The sequence below is a fragment of the Ranitomeya variabilis genome, chromosome 2 (assembly GCF_051348905.1).
Source record: "Ranitomeya variabilis isolate aRanVar5 chromosome 2, aRanVar5.hap1, whole genome shotgun sequence".
In the NCBI taxonomy this organism is placed as follows: Eukaryota; Metazoa; Chordata; class Amphibia; order Anura; family Dendrobatidae; genus Ranitomeya; species Ranitomeya variabilis.
This window is the reverse complement of record NC_135233.1, coordinates 346608902-346627285: the sequence shown is the minus strand read 5'-3', so window position 1 is coordinate 346627285 and position 18384 is coordinate 346608902. Positions and strand designations below refer to the sequence as shown.

Genomic DNA, 18384 nt, shown 5'->3' with positions numbered 1-18384 from the left:
GCCCCTCCCTGGTGTTGCCCTCAACTGAATACAGCTGAGCTTCTACCTTCTGGCTTTCGGCCTATAGTATCAGATATTAAACTGCATTTGGCCTTCAACTTTGGTTACGGCCTACTAACGGTGTCTGCCCCTCCCTGGTGTTGCCCTCAACTGAATACAGCTGAGCTTCTACCTTCTGGCTTTCGGCCTATAGTATCAGATATTAAACTGCATTTGGCCTACTAGTGTGGTTGGGCCCTTGAAACAGTGTCTGCTGCTCTTGGGTTTGCTACTCCACTGAACAAAGCAATGCCGCCTGTTTAGTCCTGTTACCAATTTTGAACTGCATTTAGCCTACTTTATTCTTTGGCCCTATATCTGTTTCCTCCTCATCCTGCCCATTGCCCAGCCACTGCTAGATGAGTCTGCTGGTACATTGACCTAGACCACTACATTCCCCTTGCACTCTACACAGCCAGAATCTGACCCTGCTGAAAGTAAGGTTCCCCTTCCCGCATGTTATACCACCTTACACAGGGACAAAGAGGAAGGTGCAGATGAAAGTGCAGGTTCCTTCATCAGGTGGGGGGGGGGCATACTCGTTGGCGACGTCACTGGCACAGAGCCCCTCAGAGTACGCAAAAGTGTCGCTGCTGGTGGGAGGCGCCCCCGCCATGCAAACACACCGCCGTACTTTGAGGGGCCCTGTGCCAATGCGAACGAGTGGGCCCCCCCTGCTTGCACAGGATCACAGCACTTGCAACGTTGAAATACTTACCTCTCCCTGCTCCACCGCCGTGACGTAGTCCGCGTTTCCTGGGCCCACGAAAAACTTGAGCCAGCCCTACTCCCCCCACAACTTTTGCCAAATGACCCCCAATTTCCTATGCCCAACTATTATTATAAAGTTAATTAAGATTGACAAGCTTCAGAAACAAGAATGGATGTTTTTGGCATTAAAATTGGCACTGTAGGTGTTTTCCTGGCCTCCACTCACTGCCGACTATGCTTCCCCATTGACTTGCATTGGGTTTCGTGTTTCGGTCGATCCCCGACTTTTAGCGATAATCGGCCGACTGCACTCGACTCGACTCTGGACAAAGTCGGGTTTCACAAAACCCGACTCGATCTTAAAAAAATGAAAGTCGCTCAACCCTAGTCTTCACTATATCCCCACTGCTCTGCACTACACCCATCTGTAACTCCTCCCAGCCTGGAAAACCACTTATGCTAACTATGCATATCCTAAAACTCTCATTCCCTATCTCTATTGTGCCCCAATATCCTATGCTACTGCTACCCTCTATCCTATTCCATCCCTGATCCTATATACAACACATGTCAAGTACATACACATTACAGTAACAGTAAATGAATATATTAACAGTCATAAACACTATGGAACCGCCCACATTTAATGTGAATACTGTTCAAAGAGGGGGAGGCATATGATGGCTTCTGTCACCCCCTTTACACAAGCGGCTGTGAAGGTAGCTGAAGGTGATGCTACTGCAAGCAGTCAAAAGTCAAACCCATGTTGTCACGGGAGACCTAGGCAGGAAAGAGCTAATAACCCGGGCCCCTGCGATTTCCCTCAGACTAGGGAAACCCTGACTGACCCTCTCCCAGAGTTTACACTGATGGTGTGCATGTCTGAGCCTCCACCCTCGCCCTATCTCCTGTTTCAACCCTAGGCTGAAACCACAACCCACCACCCAGTGAAGAGTCCACACTCCAATACCCACAGTTAGCACAGACAAGGATAACGGAAAAATAAGCACCACGCCGCAGTCACTCAGGAATACACTATAAATGCAAAGGGCAAAATAAATACAAATATAGGAAGGAGCAAATAAGACAAAGGGAAATACACCACCAGCAACGATACTCCAACTACTAGTTCACCACTCCAGACCGAGATAACATGCACAAGACAGAAGCTATAATCGGCGACGCCCAATGTTCAGGAGAACTATTTAAAGGCAGTAGGCATGGCCCAGCTTCCAATCCGAGCACCAGGTAATGTAACCCTGGACCAGCAAGATAAAATCTAGCCGACGCCAATGAGCGCATAGTGGTCAAAAGCGGAATTACCGCGGTCTGTCGAACGACCTGGTCTGAACAGCGTCTGACATGACAGTACCCCGCCTTCTACGAGGGACCCCAGGGCCCTCACGGCTTATAGGACCCGGCTTGTCCGGATGGCGGCGGTGAAAAAACCTGACCAGCCGATCCGCATGAACGTCCGAGGCTGGTAACCAGGACCTCTCCTCAGGCCCATAACCACGCCAGTGTACCAAGTACTGTAAAGTTTGGCGCACTACACGAGAGTCAACCACCTTGGAGACTTCAAATTCCAAATTACCATCCACCAAGACTGGAGGTGGCATAAGCGCCCCGTCCACGGAACCCACCACCTTCTTTAAAAGAGACCTGTGGAACACGGTGTGTATCTTATACACCGTAGGAAGCTCCAACCGGTAAGCTACTGGGTTAATGACGGCGGTGACCCTAAATGGACTAATAAACCGTGGACCCAATTTAAGGGATGGTATCTTGAGTCTTATGTTTTTTGTGGATAACCACACCCAGTCATCCACACTCAGGTCCGGACCTGGCACACGCCTACTGTCAGCCACACGTTTGTACCTAGCACCCACACTCAACAGTCGCTGTTTAACTCTCCTCCAGACCGATGACAATTGTGCTCCTAAGTGGTCTTCCTCCGGAACGCCGGAAGAGCCCCTCTGACTCAAAGTACAAAATTGAGGATGTCGCCCGTAAACACAAAAAAACGGAGACTCCCCAGACGACTCCTGGCGGTGATTATTGATGGCAAACTCAGCCAAAGGAAGGAACGTCGACCACTCCTCCTGGTTATCTGAAACAAAGCAGCGTAAGTACTGTTCCAAATTTTGATTCATACGCTCGGTCTGACCGTTTGACTGAGGATGAAACGCCGAAGAATGAGACAACTTGATCCCCAGCCGTGAACAAAATGCTTTCCAAAATTTTGCCACAAACTGAGACCCCCTATCAGAAACGATGTCAGACGGAACCCCATGAAGTCTGACCACTTACTGCACAAATACCTGAGCCAGAGTCTTAGCGTTAGGCAACGAAGGCAAAGACACAAAGTGCAACATTTTTGAGAACCGATCAACAATCACCAAGATGACCGTGTTCCCAGCTGAGGAGGGCAAGTCAGTGATAAAATCCATGGAGATTTCCGTCCATGGCTTACTAGGTACCTCGAGAGGAAGTAGTGTGCCAACAGGACGGGAGCGGGGCGTCTTAGTCCTAGCGCACGTGGTGCAAGCTGACACGTATGAGACCACGTCCTGTCGGATCTTGGGCCACCAAAACCGACATGACACCAACTCCAAGGTACCCCTAACCCCTGGATGGCCAGCCAGGACAGCATCATGATGCTCCGCCAAAACCTTTAAGCGGAGATGAAGCGGTACAAACATTTTGTTGACGGGAAGCTCAGATGGTACCTCCTCCTGGGCCTCGGCAATCTCAGCCTCAACCTCGGTAGTGAGAGACGAAACCACAACACCCTTTTGGAGGATGGGTACCCGATCTTCCCGAGGCTCTCCCCCCGGAAACACTTGGACAAAGCATCCGCTTTAGTGTTTTTAGAACCAGGTCTGTAAGTGACCACAAAGTTGAACCGCGTGAAAAACAATGCCCAGCGAGCCTGCCTGGGAGACAGACGCTTGGCAGACTCCAAATAAAGCAAATTCTTATGGTCGGTAATAACAGTAACTTGATGAACCGACCCCTCCAAGAAGTGTCGCCATTCCTCAAAGGCCAATTTGATTGCCAACAACTCTCTGTTGCCGATATCGTAGTTACGTTCGGCGGGCGACAGTTTCTTGGAAAAATAGGCGCACGGACGCAAACTGCTCAAGGAGGAGCCTTGTGACAACACCGCCCCCACACCAACCTCAGACGCATCAACTTCTACAACAAAAGGTTTCAATACATCTGGTTGCACCAGAATGGGAGCCGAAACAAACCTGTTTTTAAGAGATTCAAATGCGCACACAGCAGCCTCAGGCCAAACGGAGAAATTGGTACCCTTTTTAGTCATGTCAGTTAGCGGTTTAGCAATGACAGAAAAATCCTTGATAAACTTCCTATAGTAGTTAGAAAACCCAAGGAACCGCTGAAGTGCTTTCAGGTTATCAGGCCGTTCCCAATGCAACACTGCTTGCACCTTGGCGGCGTCCATTTTAAAACACAATATAGCCCAAGAAAGGCAACTCCTGTACCGAAAATACACATTTATCCAATTTTGCATACAGCTTATTCTCTCTGAGGAGCTGTAACACCTGCCTGACATGCTCTAAATGAGTATCACGGTCGCAAGAATATATGAGGATGTCATCTAGGTACACAATAACGAATTTCCCCAAAACATGCGAGAACACATCATTAATGAAATGTTGAAACACTGCAGGTGCGTTTGTCAACCCAAATGGCATCACCAAATTTTCAAAATGACCCTCAGGGGTATTAAAAGCCGTCTTTCATTCATCACCTTGACGGACTCTTATGAAGTTGTATGCCCCCCTGAGGTCAAGCTTGGTAAACCACTTAGCACCTGCCACCTGGTTGAACAAATCCGGTATCAACGGCATGGGGTATGGATCACGAACCGTAATCTGGTTCAACTCCCTGAAATCCAGACATGGCCGTAGTCCACCATCTTTCTTCTTAACGAAGAAGAACCCTGCTGCCACTGGTGAGGACGAAGGCCTGATGTGCCCTTTGCTCAAACTTTCAGCAATGTAATCCTTTAGCGCTTGTCTCTCTGGACCGGAGATGTTAAACATCCTTGCTTTAGGCAACTTGCCCCTGGTTTAAACCTGATAGAACAGTCATAGGAGCGATGTGGTGGCAACTCTGAACAACCTTTCTCAGAGAACACATCCACAAAATCCAAAAGTGACTCAGGAACGCTTGGAGTCACAGCAGAAACACATGTGGCCAAGCAATTCTCCTGACAGAAATCACTCCACTGAATTATGTCCTGAGTAGTGTTGAGCGATACCATCTGATCAGGGGCGTAACTACCGCGGTCGCAGCGGTCGCCATTGCGACCGGGCCCCGCAGGTCAGGGGCCCCGGGCCGGCAGGTCTGAGCAGGGCCAGGCTGGCCATCGGGCACTTCTGGCAAATGCCAGAAGAGCCGATGCCAGTAGTGGGCCGCTGCACTGTTCCTCCCCCGGAACCCCCCCAGTGCCGCCGCCGCCGCCGCATTTAACTATACCGGCGTCTATGACACCGGTATAGTTCAATGCAATGATGGGAGGAGAGAGCGTCACCTGACGCTTCCTCTCCCATCATTCCCCGCTCTGCCTCTGACAGTACACTGCGGGTGCGCGATGACGTCATATCATCGCGCACCTGCAGTGTCCTGGGCAGACTGCAGCCGCCAGGAGCAGCGCGGGCAAAAGGAAAGGTGAGGAGAGTTTTTTTTTTTTTTTCTTTTTAACCGGACTGTGGGGCCATTATCGGGGGGGGGGGGGGATGAGATGAGATGTGGGCTGTGCTCTATATACCCCTGTGCGGGCTGTGCTGTATATACCCCTGTGGGGGCTGTGCTGTATATATCCCTGTGCGGGCTCTGCTGTATATACCCCTGTGGGGGCTGTGCTGTATATATCCCTGTGCGGGCTCTGCTGTATATATCCCTGTGCGGGCTCTGCTGTATATACCACTGTGCGGGCTCTGCTGTATATACCACTGTGCGGGCTCTGCTGTATATACCACTGTGCGGGCTCTGCTGTATATAACACTGTGCGGGCTGTGCTCTATATACCACTGTGCGGGCTCTGCTGTATATAACACTGTGCGGGCTGTGCTGTATATACCACTGTGCGGTCTCTGCTGGATATACCACTGTGCGGTCTGTGCTGGATATACCACTGTGCGGTCTGTGCTGGATATACCACTGTGAGGGCTGTGCTGGATATACCACTGTGCGGTCTGTGCTGGATATACCACTGTGCGGTCTGTGCTGGATATACCACTGTGCGGTGTGTGCTGGATATACCACTGTGCGGTCTGTGCTGGATATACCACTGTGCGGTCTGTGCTGGATATACCACTGTGAGGGCTGTGCTGGATATACCACTGTGCGGGCTCTGCTGTATATACCACTGTGCGGGCTGTGCTGTATATACCACTGTGCGGTCTCTGCTGGATATACCACTGTGCGGTCTGTGCTGGATATACCACTGTGCGGTCTGTGCTGGATATACCACTGTGAGGGCTGTGCTGGATATACCACTGTGCGGTCTGTGCTGGATATACCACTGTGCGGTCTGTGCTGGATATACCACTGTGCGGTCTGTGCTGGATATACCACTGTGAGGGCTGTGCTGGATATACCACTGTGCGGTCTGTGCTGGATATACCACTGTGCGGTCTGTGCTGGATATACCACTGTGCGGTCTGTGCTGGATATACCACTGTGCGGTCTGTGCTGGATATACCACTGTGCGGTCTGTGCTGGATATACCACTGTGCGGTCTGTGCTGGATATACCACTGTGCGGTCTGTGCTGGATATACCACTGTGAGGGCTGTGCTGGATATACCACTGTGCGGTCTGTGCTGGATATACCACTGTGCGGTCTGTGCTGGATATACCACTGTGAGGGCTGTGCTCTATATACCCCCTGTGCTGGCTGTGCTGTATATACCCCTGTGCGGGCTGTGCTGTATATACCCCTGTGCGGGCTGTGCTGGATATACCACTGTGAGGGCTGTGCTGGATATACCACTGTGAGGGCTGTGCTGGATATACCACTGTGCGGTCTGTGCTGGATATACCACTGTGCGGTCTGTGCTGGATATACCACTGTGCGGTCTGTGCTGGATATACCACTGTGCGGGCTGTGCTGGATATACCACTGTGCGGGCTGTGCTGGATATACCACTGTGCGGGCTGTGCTGGCACCCAACACCATGTTGCAGTGCAGGAGATTCCTGCAACAGTCCGAGGCGTATCTAGGGGAAGCGGGGCGGGGGAAGGTGGGGGGGTTGCGGGGGCGGGGGAAGGTGGGGGGGTAGGGGGGGGTAGGGGGGGGGGGCCCCATTTGGAAGTTCGCACCGGGGCCCATAACTTTGTAGTTACGCCACTGCATCTGATACTTGAAAGTATCGGTATCGGAAAGTATCGGCCGATACCGGCAAAGTATCGGATCTGATCCGATACCGATACCCGATACCAATACAAGTGAATGGGACTCAAGTATCGGAAGGTATCCCTGATGGTTCCCAGGGTCTGAAGGAAAGGAAACTCTCCTTCAGGCCCTGGGATCCATATTAATGTGTAAAATAAAGAATTAAAATAAAAAATATTGATATACTCACCTCTCCGGAGGCCCCTGCACCCCACCGCTGTGAACCGGCAGCCTTCTTTGCTTAAAATGAGCGCGTTCAGTACCTTCCATGACGTCACGGCTTCTGATTGGTCGCGTGCCGCTCATGTGACCGCCACGCGGCCAATCACAAGCTGTGACGTCATCCCTCAGGTCCTAAATTCCTAGAAGGGAATTTAGGACCTGAGGGATGACGTCGCGGCTTGTGATTGGTCGCGTGCCGGTCACATGAGCGGCACGTGACCAATCAGAAGCCGTGACGTCATGGAAGGTGCTGAACGCGCTCATTTTAAGCAAAAAAGGCTGCCGGTTACTACCAGGGCGCGTCCGAGGGTGAGTATATCCCTATTTTTTATTTTAATTCTTTATTTTTTACATGGATATGGATCCCAGGGCCTGAAGGAGAGTTTTCTCTCCTTCAGACCCTGGGAACCATACACTGGGAACTTCCGATTCCGATTCCCGATACCACAAAAGTATCGGATCTCGGTATCGGAATTCCGATACAGCAAATATCGGCCGATACCCGATACTTGCGGTATCGGAATGCTCAACACTAGTCCTGAGTTTTCCAGTCAATAACCGGGTTGTGTGTAGACAACCATGGGAAACCCAGAACCAATTGTGCCGGAAGACTCTTGAGCACCTTACATGTAACCTGCTCGAAATGAAGAACCCCAATGTGGAGTTTAACCTCAGCCACAAACTCAGTAATCTCCCCCTGTGGGAGGGGAGTAGAATTGATGGTGACCACGTGGATAGGATGAGGCAGTTTTTCGATCCTAAAACCAGCAGTGCGTGCAAACTCCTCATCAATGAGATTTGTGGCAGAACCACTATCCACAAAAACAGTGATTGGCAGCTCTCTGCCAGCGACAACAACTTTGGCAGGGAGCATGCATTGAGAAACCATCATGGAGGATATACATAAGCTCAGATTGGACTCCTCCACACCCTCTGAGCTTAAAAGTTTTTCCACCGTTGCGTCTTTCTTTGACAGCAGAGGACAGATATTAATAAAATGACCAGTTTTACCGCAGAAAAAACAGGCTCCCTGCTTCTTGAGTACAGGGGCTCGATTCTTAACATGTGATACCCCTGCGATTTGCATAGGTTCCGTGGGCTCACCTGCAGCAACCTCACGTGAACCTAAACCTTCACCCACAGGCGGCGTCTTATGATTCCCCTGACGCAAACGGCGATCAATGCAGACAACAAGACTCATAGCGGAATCTAGTGAAGCAGGAGTCTCGTACATCAGGAGGGCTTTTTTAACCCTATTAGAAACTCCATGAATAAAGTGACTCCGCAGCGCAAACTCATTCCACTGTGTGTCGACCGCCCAGCGGCGAAATTCAGAACAGTAATCCTCTGCAACATGCTCCCCCTGGCGAATAGTGCGTATCTTAGATTCTGCTAGAGCCATTTTGTCAGGCTCATCGTAAATGTTTCCAAGAGAGGAAAAAAAACTCTCCACAGAGTCAAATGCAGCAGAATCAGATGGCAAAGATAACGCCCATGCTTGGGGATCCCCACTTAATAATGACAACACCAGGCCCACACGCTGAGCCTCATTACCGGAGGAGATCGGGCGCATACGGAAATACAGTTTGCAAGCTTCATGAAAAGAAACAAATTTACTGCGTTCCCCAGCAAATTTTTCAGGCAAAGGAAACTTAGGTTCAGCAACTTTACCTGTAACTCCGTCTTGCACATTAGACACTGCTAGTCCCTGTCGCTGCACTGCCCCCCTCAACTCAGTGACCTGTAGGGACAGCTCCTCCAACTGGCGGGTTAAGGAAATCATGGGATCCATGAAAATAATGTTGGCCGATTATAATGTCACGGGAGACCTAGGCAGGAAAGAGCTAATAACCCGGGCCCCTGCGATTTCCCTCAGACTAGGGAAACCCTGACTGACCCTCTCCCAGAGTTTACACTGATGGTGTGCATGTCTGAGCTTCCACCCTCACCCGGTCTCCTGTTTCAACCCTAGGCTGAAACCTCAACCCACCACCCAGTGAAGAGACCACACACCAATACCCACAGTTAGCACAGACAAGGATAATGGAAAAATAAGCACCACGCCGCAGTCACTCAGGAATACACTATAAATGCAAAGGGCAAAATAAATACAAATATAGGAAGGAGCAAATAAGACAAAGGGAAATACACCACCAGCAACGATACTCCAACTACTAGCTCACCACTCCAGACCGAGATACCATGCACAAGACAGAAGCTATAATCGGCGACGCCCAATGTTCAGGATAACTATTTAAAGGCAGTGGGCATGGCCCAGCTTCCAATCCGAACACCAGGTAATTTAACCCTGGACCAGCTAGATAAAATCTAGCCGACGCCAATGAGCGCATAGTGGTCAAAAGCGGAATTACCGCTGTCTGTCGAACGACCTGGTCTGAACAGCGTCCGACATGACACATGTGCAGTGGTAAATAAGAGCACGAGCTTGAAGATAATACCTCTGTTACAAACTCGTGCTCATTCATGGGCGCTGGTGGGCACTACTCCCACCCGCATGCAGTAGCCGGCCCGAGGGATCCCAGCCGTACAGGCAAAGCATAGGAAACCTGTGAAGTAATGACTAGACTTTGGTCCTGAGCCAGAGAACCAAAATGCACAATGGTCATAAAAATGACTTATATCAGGATTAGAAAAAGAAGAATTACAGGGGGCCGGGGGGCTCTGCTGATTGGCAAAGATTAAGTCTAAACAAAGGTCCGTTCAGAATAATTGGCCGCAATCAAAATCTCCTGATAATGAAGTAATAACAGTCACACCATATACAAAGAAAGTAGCGGATCATCGTGGCGGGATCATTATTTCCACTACTCTGTCAGATGTGATGCCGTCTTTATAAGAGGACTATTGAAAACACTTGCAATGCCACTCAAGACAAAGGACAAGCGGAGAGCGGAGAACTGCAGAAGTCAGTCAGGAACAGAATGTTCCCGAATATACATGTGGCTACTGAAGTATACAAGCATTGGCCGAGATAAACACATTTCTGCTATATCGGGCCAAAATGGCATTTATTAATATACTACCTGTAGAGCGGCGATAATAGAGGAGGGAGGACAATAAGAGGAAATTATAAGATTTGGTCATATAGAAATTAAAGGGAATCTGGCAGCAGGTTTTTGCTATGTAATCTGAGGACAGCATAAGCTATGGGTTAATACACGTAATTCAATAATGTGTCACTTGTTAGGCTGTGTGCTGCTGTTTACATACAGTGAAGGTTTTATCACGTAGTGATTATCATTGTCTGGACTACAGCAGCGCGTGCTTGCTAGTCTGACTCCGCCCCTCCTGTGATAAGCAGCTCACTGTCTATAGCATGTGTAGACAGAGAGCATTGTGTGGGCGGGGGCAGTATTCTCAGCTCTGCAAAATCTAAAAACTGTGATTGTCAGAACTGCTGCACCCAGGAATCTGATACATCATTGGATTCAGCTTCTCTTTGCCTACATGATGCTGCTCAGATGAGGTAGCAAAAACCTGCTGACAGATTCCCTTTAACATATTTATTATAATAGAGATGTGATAGAATATTTGGTCATAACTTGCCAAAGTCTTACAAATTTTAATCTTAAACGTTCTTTAAATAAAATGGACATCGTTGAGGCCAATTTTATTTTTGTACTTAAATACATCTTTGCTAAAAATAATTTTAGCTATTGTGTTATACTTAAAGAGGTTGTCCGAGACTTTAATATTGATGGCCTATTCTTAGGATAGGTCATCATGAATGTCTGATCGGTGGGGGTGCCACACCCACCATGTAGCGCCCCCACTGCCGCAGGGCCGAGGGGTACCTGGTACCGGGCCTCTGAGTCTCTGTTCTGGGGTTGTCACGGTGGCTAGACCAGGGCCGTGACCCTGCTGGGGGGCGTACAATGAAGGTGGAGGTATGGTGACGATGTTATGATGTGGTGCAGGTCGCAGTAAATAACGAGGACACCAGGTTGCAGTCTCTTTACCTCTTTACTGAAGGCTTCAGGATCCTCAGTCCGGAATACGGTTAACCACGCTGCTCAAGTCCGGCCGGTCCGATGGCACCTCCAGAGTTCCCTTTGCAGGTGGAAATCTGTGCCTACCTTCTAGCGCTTGTGTGTTGTGGTCCTCCCCTGCTGTGCTTACGGGATAGTCCCCACAACTGTTGTGTCTGTTTCTGAAGTTCCCTCACAACTCGATTATGATGTTCTTCTTCGTCCCCCAGATGATATGGCTAGGACGCACCCGTATGACGGGTAGGCTCGGAGCTCTTCCTGGACCCTAGTGTCACCCCTCTCCAAATGTTGCCCCCTATGTCTTCTTAGGTGATTTTGGGTGAGACAGCCCGCCTATAACTGACTGTCCTGCCGTAGGTTTGAAGTAAGGCCTGGAGCTCTATACTTCCTCGGCGTTCCGGCCACCGGCTGCGCGCCTCAGTAGGATGTTGCCTCGTCTTACAGCACGACTCCTACTGGTGTTTCTCCTTGTTGCGTTGATCTTGTTTCTCACTCAGCACAGTAAACCTCGCTTCTTGTCCTTTCTTAGGGCACCGCCGCGATCAGGTGCAGGCGCGGTCCCGTAACGTTCTCTCAGTTCGCTAGGCCTCTGTCAGGATCCCACCCCTGACAGGGACCCCCCTGAATCTTCCCCTGCAACACCCTCTGCCACAGGATGTTGCCTGGTTCCAACCCAGTCAGCTTCTGACTAACTTCCTACCTAACCCCCAGTTTTACCAGATTGTGAGGAGTGGCCTAATACATAGTACCCTTAGCTCCCCCTGGAGGCCAGACTGTAAAGTGTATTGGTGTCTGTGATACCTGGTCAGGTGAACTCCTTCAGTGCCATCAGACGTACCATAGCCCCCCTTAGCGGCGGAGCATCAGTACTGCAATGACCAGGACTCTGGGGCGCTGCAACCACACCCAGCACCCCCGCCGATCAGCTATTACCGGTGTCAGCAACTGCGAATTGGCCAATTTATGTGTTAAGTACCTTTCTTTTTTTCCTGTGATTTTCTTGTAGCAATATTACAGTTCCAGTTTTCCAATATTCCATATGTACATAAAGTAGCATTTACCTATTTTCTATGGTAGTAATTCAGATCTATTTTCTAAATTTGCCATTTTTGACATTTCAAAGTGCGGCTGTATTTTCTTAGTTTTAGTGATACTACAATACAGGCATACAAGCTAACAAAATGCCACTGAATTGTCCCTATCCTTAAGATGGAGATACACATTAGATAGTTGTAGGTTTATTTCAGTGTGATCCTATAATGTCTATAGTAGTGATAAAATAAGAAAGAAAAGTCAGCTCACCGCGTTGTAGGAATACAGATGAGAAGTCCTGCGCGGATGGCCTGGAGCAAGGCAAAATCTTCAGCATTCAATATGAACAGGATTGGAATTCCAGCGAGGCATATGTGGTAAAATTCAGAAAAAAAAATGTATTATCAAAAATGAATAAAATTCAAAAATAGAGATGGAATCACCAGCAGCAGGTGCTACTCCAAGACATATCTCGGACGCACAGCAGCAGATCCCCGAAAGGGCAGACACATGGAACGGCCAATACCAGATGGACTTGATAATTACAGGCAGGCACAAAAGGAATACTGGGAATCACGGCAGGTGCAGACAGGGACGGCGTGTATACAAACTAGCACGGCAGGTGCGGGCAGGTACAGCTGGTGTACAGGTAGGCACGGCAGGTGCGGGCAGGTACAGCTGGTGTACAGGTAGGCACGGCAGGTGCGGGCAGGTACAGTTGGTGTACAGGTAGGCACGGCAGGTGCAGGCAGGTACAGCTGGTGTACAGGTAGGCATGGCACGGCAGGCGCAGGCAGGTACAGCTGGCGTACAGGTAGGCACGGCAGGTGCAGGCAGGTACCACTGGTGTACAGGTAGGCACGGCAGGCGCAGGCAGGTACAGCTGGTGTACAGGTAGGCACGGCAGATGCAGCTGGTGTACAGCTAGGCACGACTGATATGCAGGCAGATGCTGGCGGGCACAGCTGATATACAGGGACAGAAGGCAAGTACAGGCAGACAGGTAGAGGTCTGGTAAACTTATTGGCGGGTACTGGAGACCTGACAAATAGCAAGTGTGCAGGCAACTGACTTAACACGATGCTCAGGCTTCTCCATTCAGGTGCCTTAAGTAATAAGTGTCTCCCAGCCATTGGCTGGGGACAGTTTAGGACAGCGTGCGCTGTCCCTTGAAGGAAGGAGCGCATGTGCGTCCCAAGCACAGTGCCCGGGGATCTGCGAGCCAAGTGCAGACCCTGGGCTGCAGCCGAAGGAGGTGCGGGACGGGGGCCACAATGGTGAGTGAATCAGCATCCCTGCCGGGGAGGGGAGAGGCATGCTGAGACACTGGCGCTGCAACCCCTTGCTTTACATCCGGGCATTTACTGCAATCCCAGCAGGTCAGACTTTTGTGGAATTCATGCCCCCCCACCCCCTATAATGTGATTGCAAGGTGTTGATGGGTTGCAGCCACTGCCTTTGTACTGTTGTGGAGACCAACCACAGAATGGGATCATAGCACATCATTAATTTTACTATATACTGAAATAGTGGGTAATTGCGGTGTATAGATTAAACAATTGCAGGTTCAGGTCCCTTTGAGAGACAAAAAAAAATTAAGACTCTTTAAAGGGAATCTAAGCCTCTCACTCATCTCCCTCTGCCTTCTTCAGACTGTGCGGCGTCAGCTGATCCCTAATCGCATGCCACGGCCATGACGCCGCACAGTCTAAAGAAGGTAGAGGGAGATGAGTGAGAGGCTTAGATATGCACTACGCATGCCCATGAATCCCAGCCCCGCAGTGAGAATAAATAAGAAGACACTGCGGGGCGGGATCTCGGGCAGGGCGGCCGCACAGGCGCAGTCAGCTGGACTGCAAATGAGGACAGAGGATGGGCAGCGCTCACTGCGCCTGCCCAAGGCAGGAGAAAACAGCGCAGGCGCCGGATCATTTGAAAACAGCGCTGAGGAGGCAGCGCCCGGCGCCAAGAGGACATGAGTGATGGCTGTGTGGCGTCTGCAGCAGGGGGGGAAAGGCCTGCCTCCTTGACTGATTGAAGGTATTTGGGACAAATTATAAAATGGATTATTTCTGAAGTTACAGCACCAATAACTAAAAGAGCCACCTTGTCAGAATGCAGAATTAGTGCTGCACAAGGTGGCTCTTTTAGTTACAAACGCCTTACAGGACAGGGGACTTTAAAAAATTATTTTAAAAAAATGGAAAAAAAATAGACTGTAAAAGTTTGAACACACACTTTTGACAAAACAAATTAGAAACATAAAACAATTGTTATTGCCACATCTGTAAAAATGTGCTCTCACAATATAAAATTTATCCCATACATGAATGACATAACAGCTACTCTTGCATTTAGATTTTTTGCTTTAGGTCAATGATACCTTTCCCAAAAAGTGCAATAAAACATGATCAAAACATCATATGTACCTCAAAATGAAGATACCAATCAAAATAATAGCTTGCCATGCAAAATAATAATAATAATAATCTTTATTTTTATATAGCGCTAACATATTCCGCAGCGCTTTACAGATTGCACACATTATCATCGCTGTCCTTGATGGGGCTCACAATCTAAATTCCCTATCAGTATGTCTTCGGAATGTGGGAGGAAACCAGAGTATGCAAACACGGAGAGAACATACAAACTCCTTGCAGATGTTGTCCAAGGTGGGATTAGAACCCAGGACACCAGCGCTGCAAGGCTGCTGTGCTATCCACTGAGCCACGATGCTGCCAAAATAACCGCTCCATTGAAGAAAAAACAAATAAGTTTTATGTCTCAGAAAATGGTGACACAAACCCAATTTTTTTTTTTATACATGAGTTCAGAATTCTTATAACCAATAAATAAATATATAGAAAACGTCCAAGACCTGAAAAAAACGAAACAGAGAAATGTGCAGTTTTTATAGTCACCATTTCACTCCACTTATACTTTTTTTTCCTTGTTTTTTAGCACATTGTACAGTAAAATTAAGGGTGTCATCCAAAACTCCAACTAGTTCCACAAAAGAACAAAAGACTTCATAGGTTCAGTAGATGTAACAATAAAAAAAAAAAGTTATGATTCTTGGAAAAAAATGAAAAATTGACCTCAGGATAATATATTTACATGGACTACTGTTGTATAAAAGCAAAAACACAGCAAAACAACATTAAAATAAAAAAAAAAAACAGCAGAAAAAAGGCAGCAATATTTAGCAGAAAAGATCAGAAAACTAATGCACTATAGGAAGCAGTATCCCCTTGATGGAGGCGAAGGCAACACAGGTGCATCACTGATAGGCTGTAAGTCAGACACTGTGCACTACATCTGTATGACTGGCGCCCTGTACAAGCCTTAGCAGTGTACAATTCTCATAGTAGGCGACCGCCACGATTTCACCGGTATGTGATTTGCGGTATGTGATTGCGGTTTCAGCAGTTTTTTGCACCTATGTTCCTTACCGCTTTATGACAGGGGCTGCTGCACCATATACAGCATTAGTTTTCTGACCTATGTTGGTAAATGTGGCTGCCTTTTTTCTATGCAGAACAGATGATGTCTATGGTTAGGGCAATAACCATTCTCCTACATCCATTTTGGACTCATGAAGATCAGTGCCTGACCATCAGTAGATGACAATATTAAATCACCTAAACGACAAAAGGTTCTTTATATGGAGGTTGAGCTGGACCCTGCCATATACCTAGTAAATGTATCTCCTAGTGGATGGGTGGGATGGGGAGGAATTTGACCAGATTGCTGTTACATCTGATGATGGCAGCTAGATGTTTGATTGCCCTTCATTGGAGACAGACTACTCCCCCCTCTAATCAGAAGCTTTCGGATAGAATAGATGAGATCCGCATGATGGAGCACCACAGCCTTATTGAATACGAGTTTGGACAGATTTGAGACCGTCTGGGCTTCCTGGGACTATTTTAGGGCAAAAAGCAACAGCTAGGTGCATGTTGGTTTTTGAACAGCTTTCTTCTTCCCTATGTAAATTGTCTCTTCAGAGAGGAAGAGGACTAGAACTCTAGTGCCACCTATTGGAAGTAACAATCCTAACAGTCAATGTCGACCCTTTAACTTAGTATAAAAGCCAAACCAGATCTCAATTTGTAGACACTATGTTTTGGAGTACTGCCCCTCGTGGAGATCTGGTTTGGCTGATTGAGAGGTTGGGCTCTTATCCTAAGTCATGTGACAAGGCTCGTTAAAGGGTCGATATTGACTGTTAGGATTGCTACTTCCAATAGGTGGCACTAGAGTTCTAATCCCCTTCCTCCCTGAAGAGACAATTTGCATATTTCCCAGAGGAGCATTGCGGCTTTAAGTCTCCTCACCTCAACATGCTTAACATGTCACTCTCCGCAAGGAGAAAAGATCTTTCTTCCCTATGTGTAAGTCCTGTCTTATTGAGTATTGTGGTTTTATTAGAATTGTAATATGTGTATTGGGATGGAGTCATCTTTACTTGGCATAATTTAGAATTGCTGTTGGACTTTGTCATTTTCTCTTCTATTGCACAATATGTTTTGATGCCACTAGGAGGAAACGTCTTCCAAGAGATCATTCTAACTGTACTTCATTCCTTCTGATTCTCTAATTTGTAAGCCAAATTATGATTGTTTTGTCTTATTTCTGATTGTAAAATTTTATAAAATTTAATAAATAAAAAAAATCACCTAGATGAGAGCATTGCCCCGAAAGAAACTTCTGTGGAATATCCTAACAATTTCTTACCTTTCTCTTTATACAGAATGATCCCATCTTCAAGCAAGTCATTTTTCCTGAGTGACCTGGTGTCGTCTCGCATTTACGACTTGTGTGTCCTGGCCGTTTATGATGATGGAATAACCTCACTAACTGCAACCAGAGTGATCGGCTGTGTACAATTTACCACGGAACAGGAGTATAAGCAGTGCAGGTCGCTCCATGCACAGTTTCTTGGTGGAACCATGATCATCATCATAGGTGGCATCATAGTGGCCTCTGTCCTAGTCTTCATCTTTATTCTGTTAATGAAATATAAAGTCTACAATAATCACCCCAAATCTAAACCAACCAAGGTCACCAACGTGTGCTCCCAAACCAACGGTAGTCAGAGCGGGACCATGGGACGCTCATCATCTAAGCTCAACGAGAGGAGAGACAGTATTATGCAGGACATCTCAGGAACGTCCATCAAAAGCAAAACCATAGTTGACCTCACCCCAGATGGTGAAAAAGTGACTGTACCCGATACTACCTTTATAACAAATGACGTCCTGTCTCACTAGCAGAACATTATACCACAAACGTATGCACCTCTTATAAAAAAAAAAAGGACGGTCCACCCGAAACTGGACATTGTGGTATCGTGAAGAACATTTTCATGCAAGGAGCCGCATCGACGGCTTCGTACCTATTGTCTATTTTTAAGATCAGATGGTTACAACAAAAAAGCTATTTTTTTAATATGTAAAAAGGGTTCTTGCATTCTTAACTATTTTTGGTTGAATATTATTAAATATAAAGTGTGTGACTAAACCAGGCTAATGTGAAATAATTGGTTTCCACGAATGCTACTTGCGTGAAGGTGTAATAAATTGGGTTTTTTAGTTCTTTGACACTCATTTATTTAATATCCTGAATGAACACTCATACTATTTCATGCAAAATTTGGAAGATTAGTATGTATTAATCTTTTTTTAATGACCTTACCGAATAATTAAAGGAGTAATCATTCTACATCAGGAGGTGAGAAGAGCAGTGATGTCTCATCTACAGATATCTGCCGCTATTGGGCACCTGTCTTAATGAATAAGACAACAGCACAATACCTGCTATAAGACTCCTCCTTTTATTAAGTACATGGATGAGGGACTTATTATATTTGCAGTTTTGCAAGAAAATGAAGGTTTTCTAAACTGCTCTTCTAATTAGACAGCGTAAAACTTGGACTAGT

The 18384-nt window shown here is 47.6% G+C and overlaps 1 protein-coding gene across 5 annotated transcripts in view; it reads left to right on the top strand.

The window, feature by feature from the left end:
* Positions 1-18040, top strand: part of LOC143805813 (leucine-rich repeat and fibronectin type III domain-containing protein 1-like protein) — a 797917-nt gene extending 779877 nt beyond the window's left edge. For 4 of the 5 annotated variants that reach the window (XM_077285501.1, XM_077285500.1, XM_077285502.1 and 1 more), the window contains one exon: positions 17197-18040. In XM_077285501.1, coding sequence (XP_077141616.1) covers positions 17197-17716 — 520 coding nt within the window. In that variant the 3' untranslated portion in view covers positions 17717-18040. The remainder of the gene's footprint in view (positions 1-17196) is intronic. The other variant, XR_013221333.1, reaches the window with a different exon arrangement.
* The last annotated feature ends 344 nt before the right edge of the window (positions 18041-18384 follow it).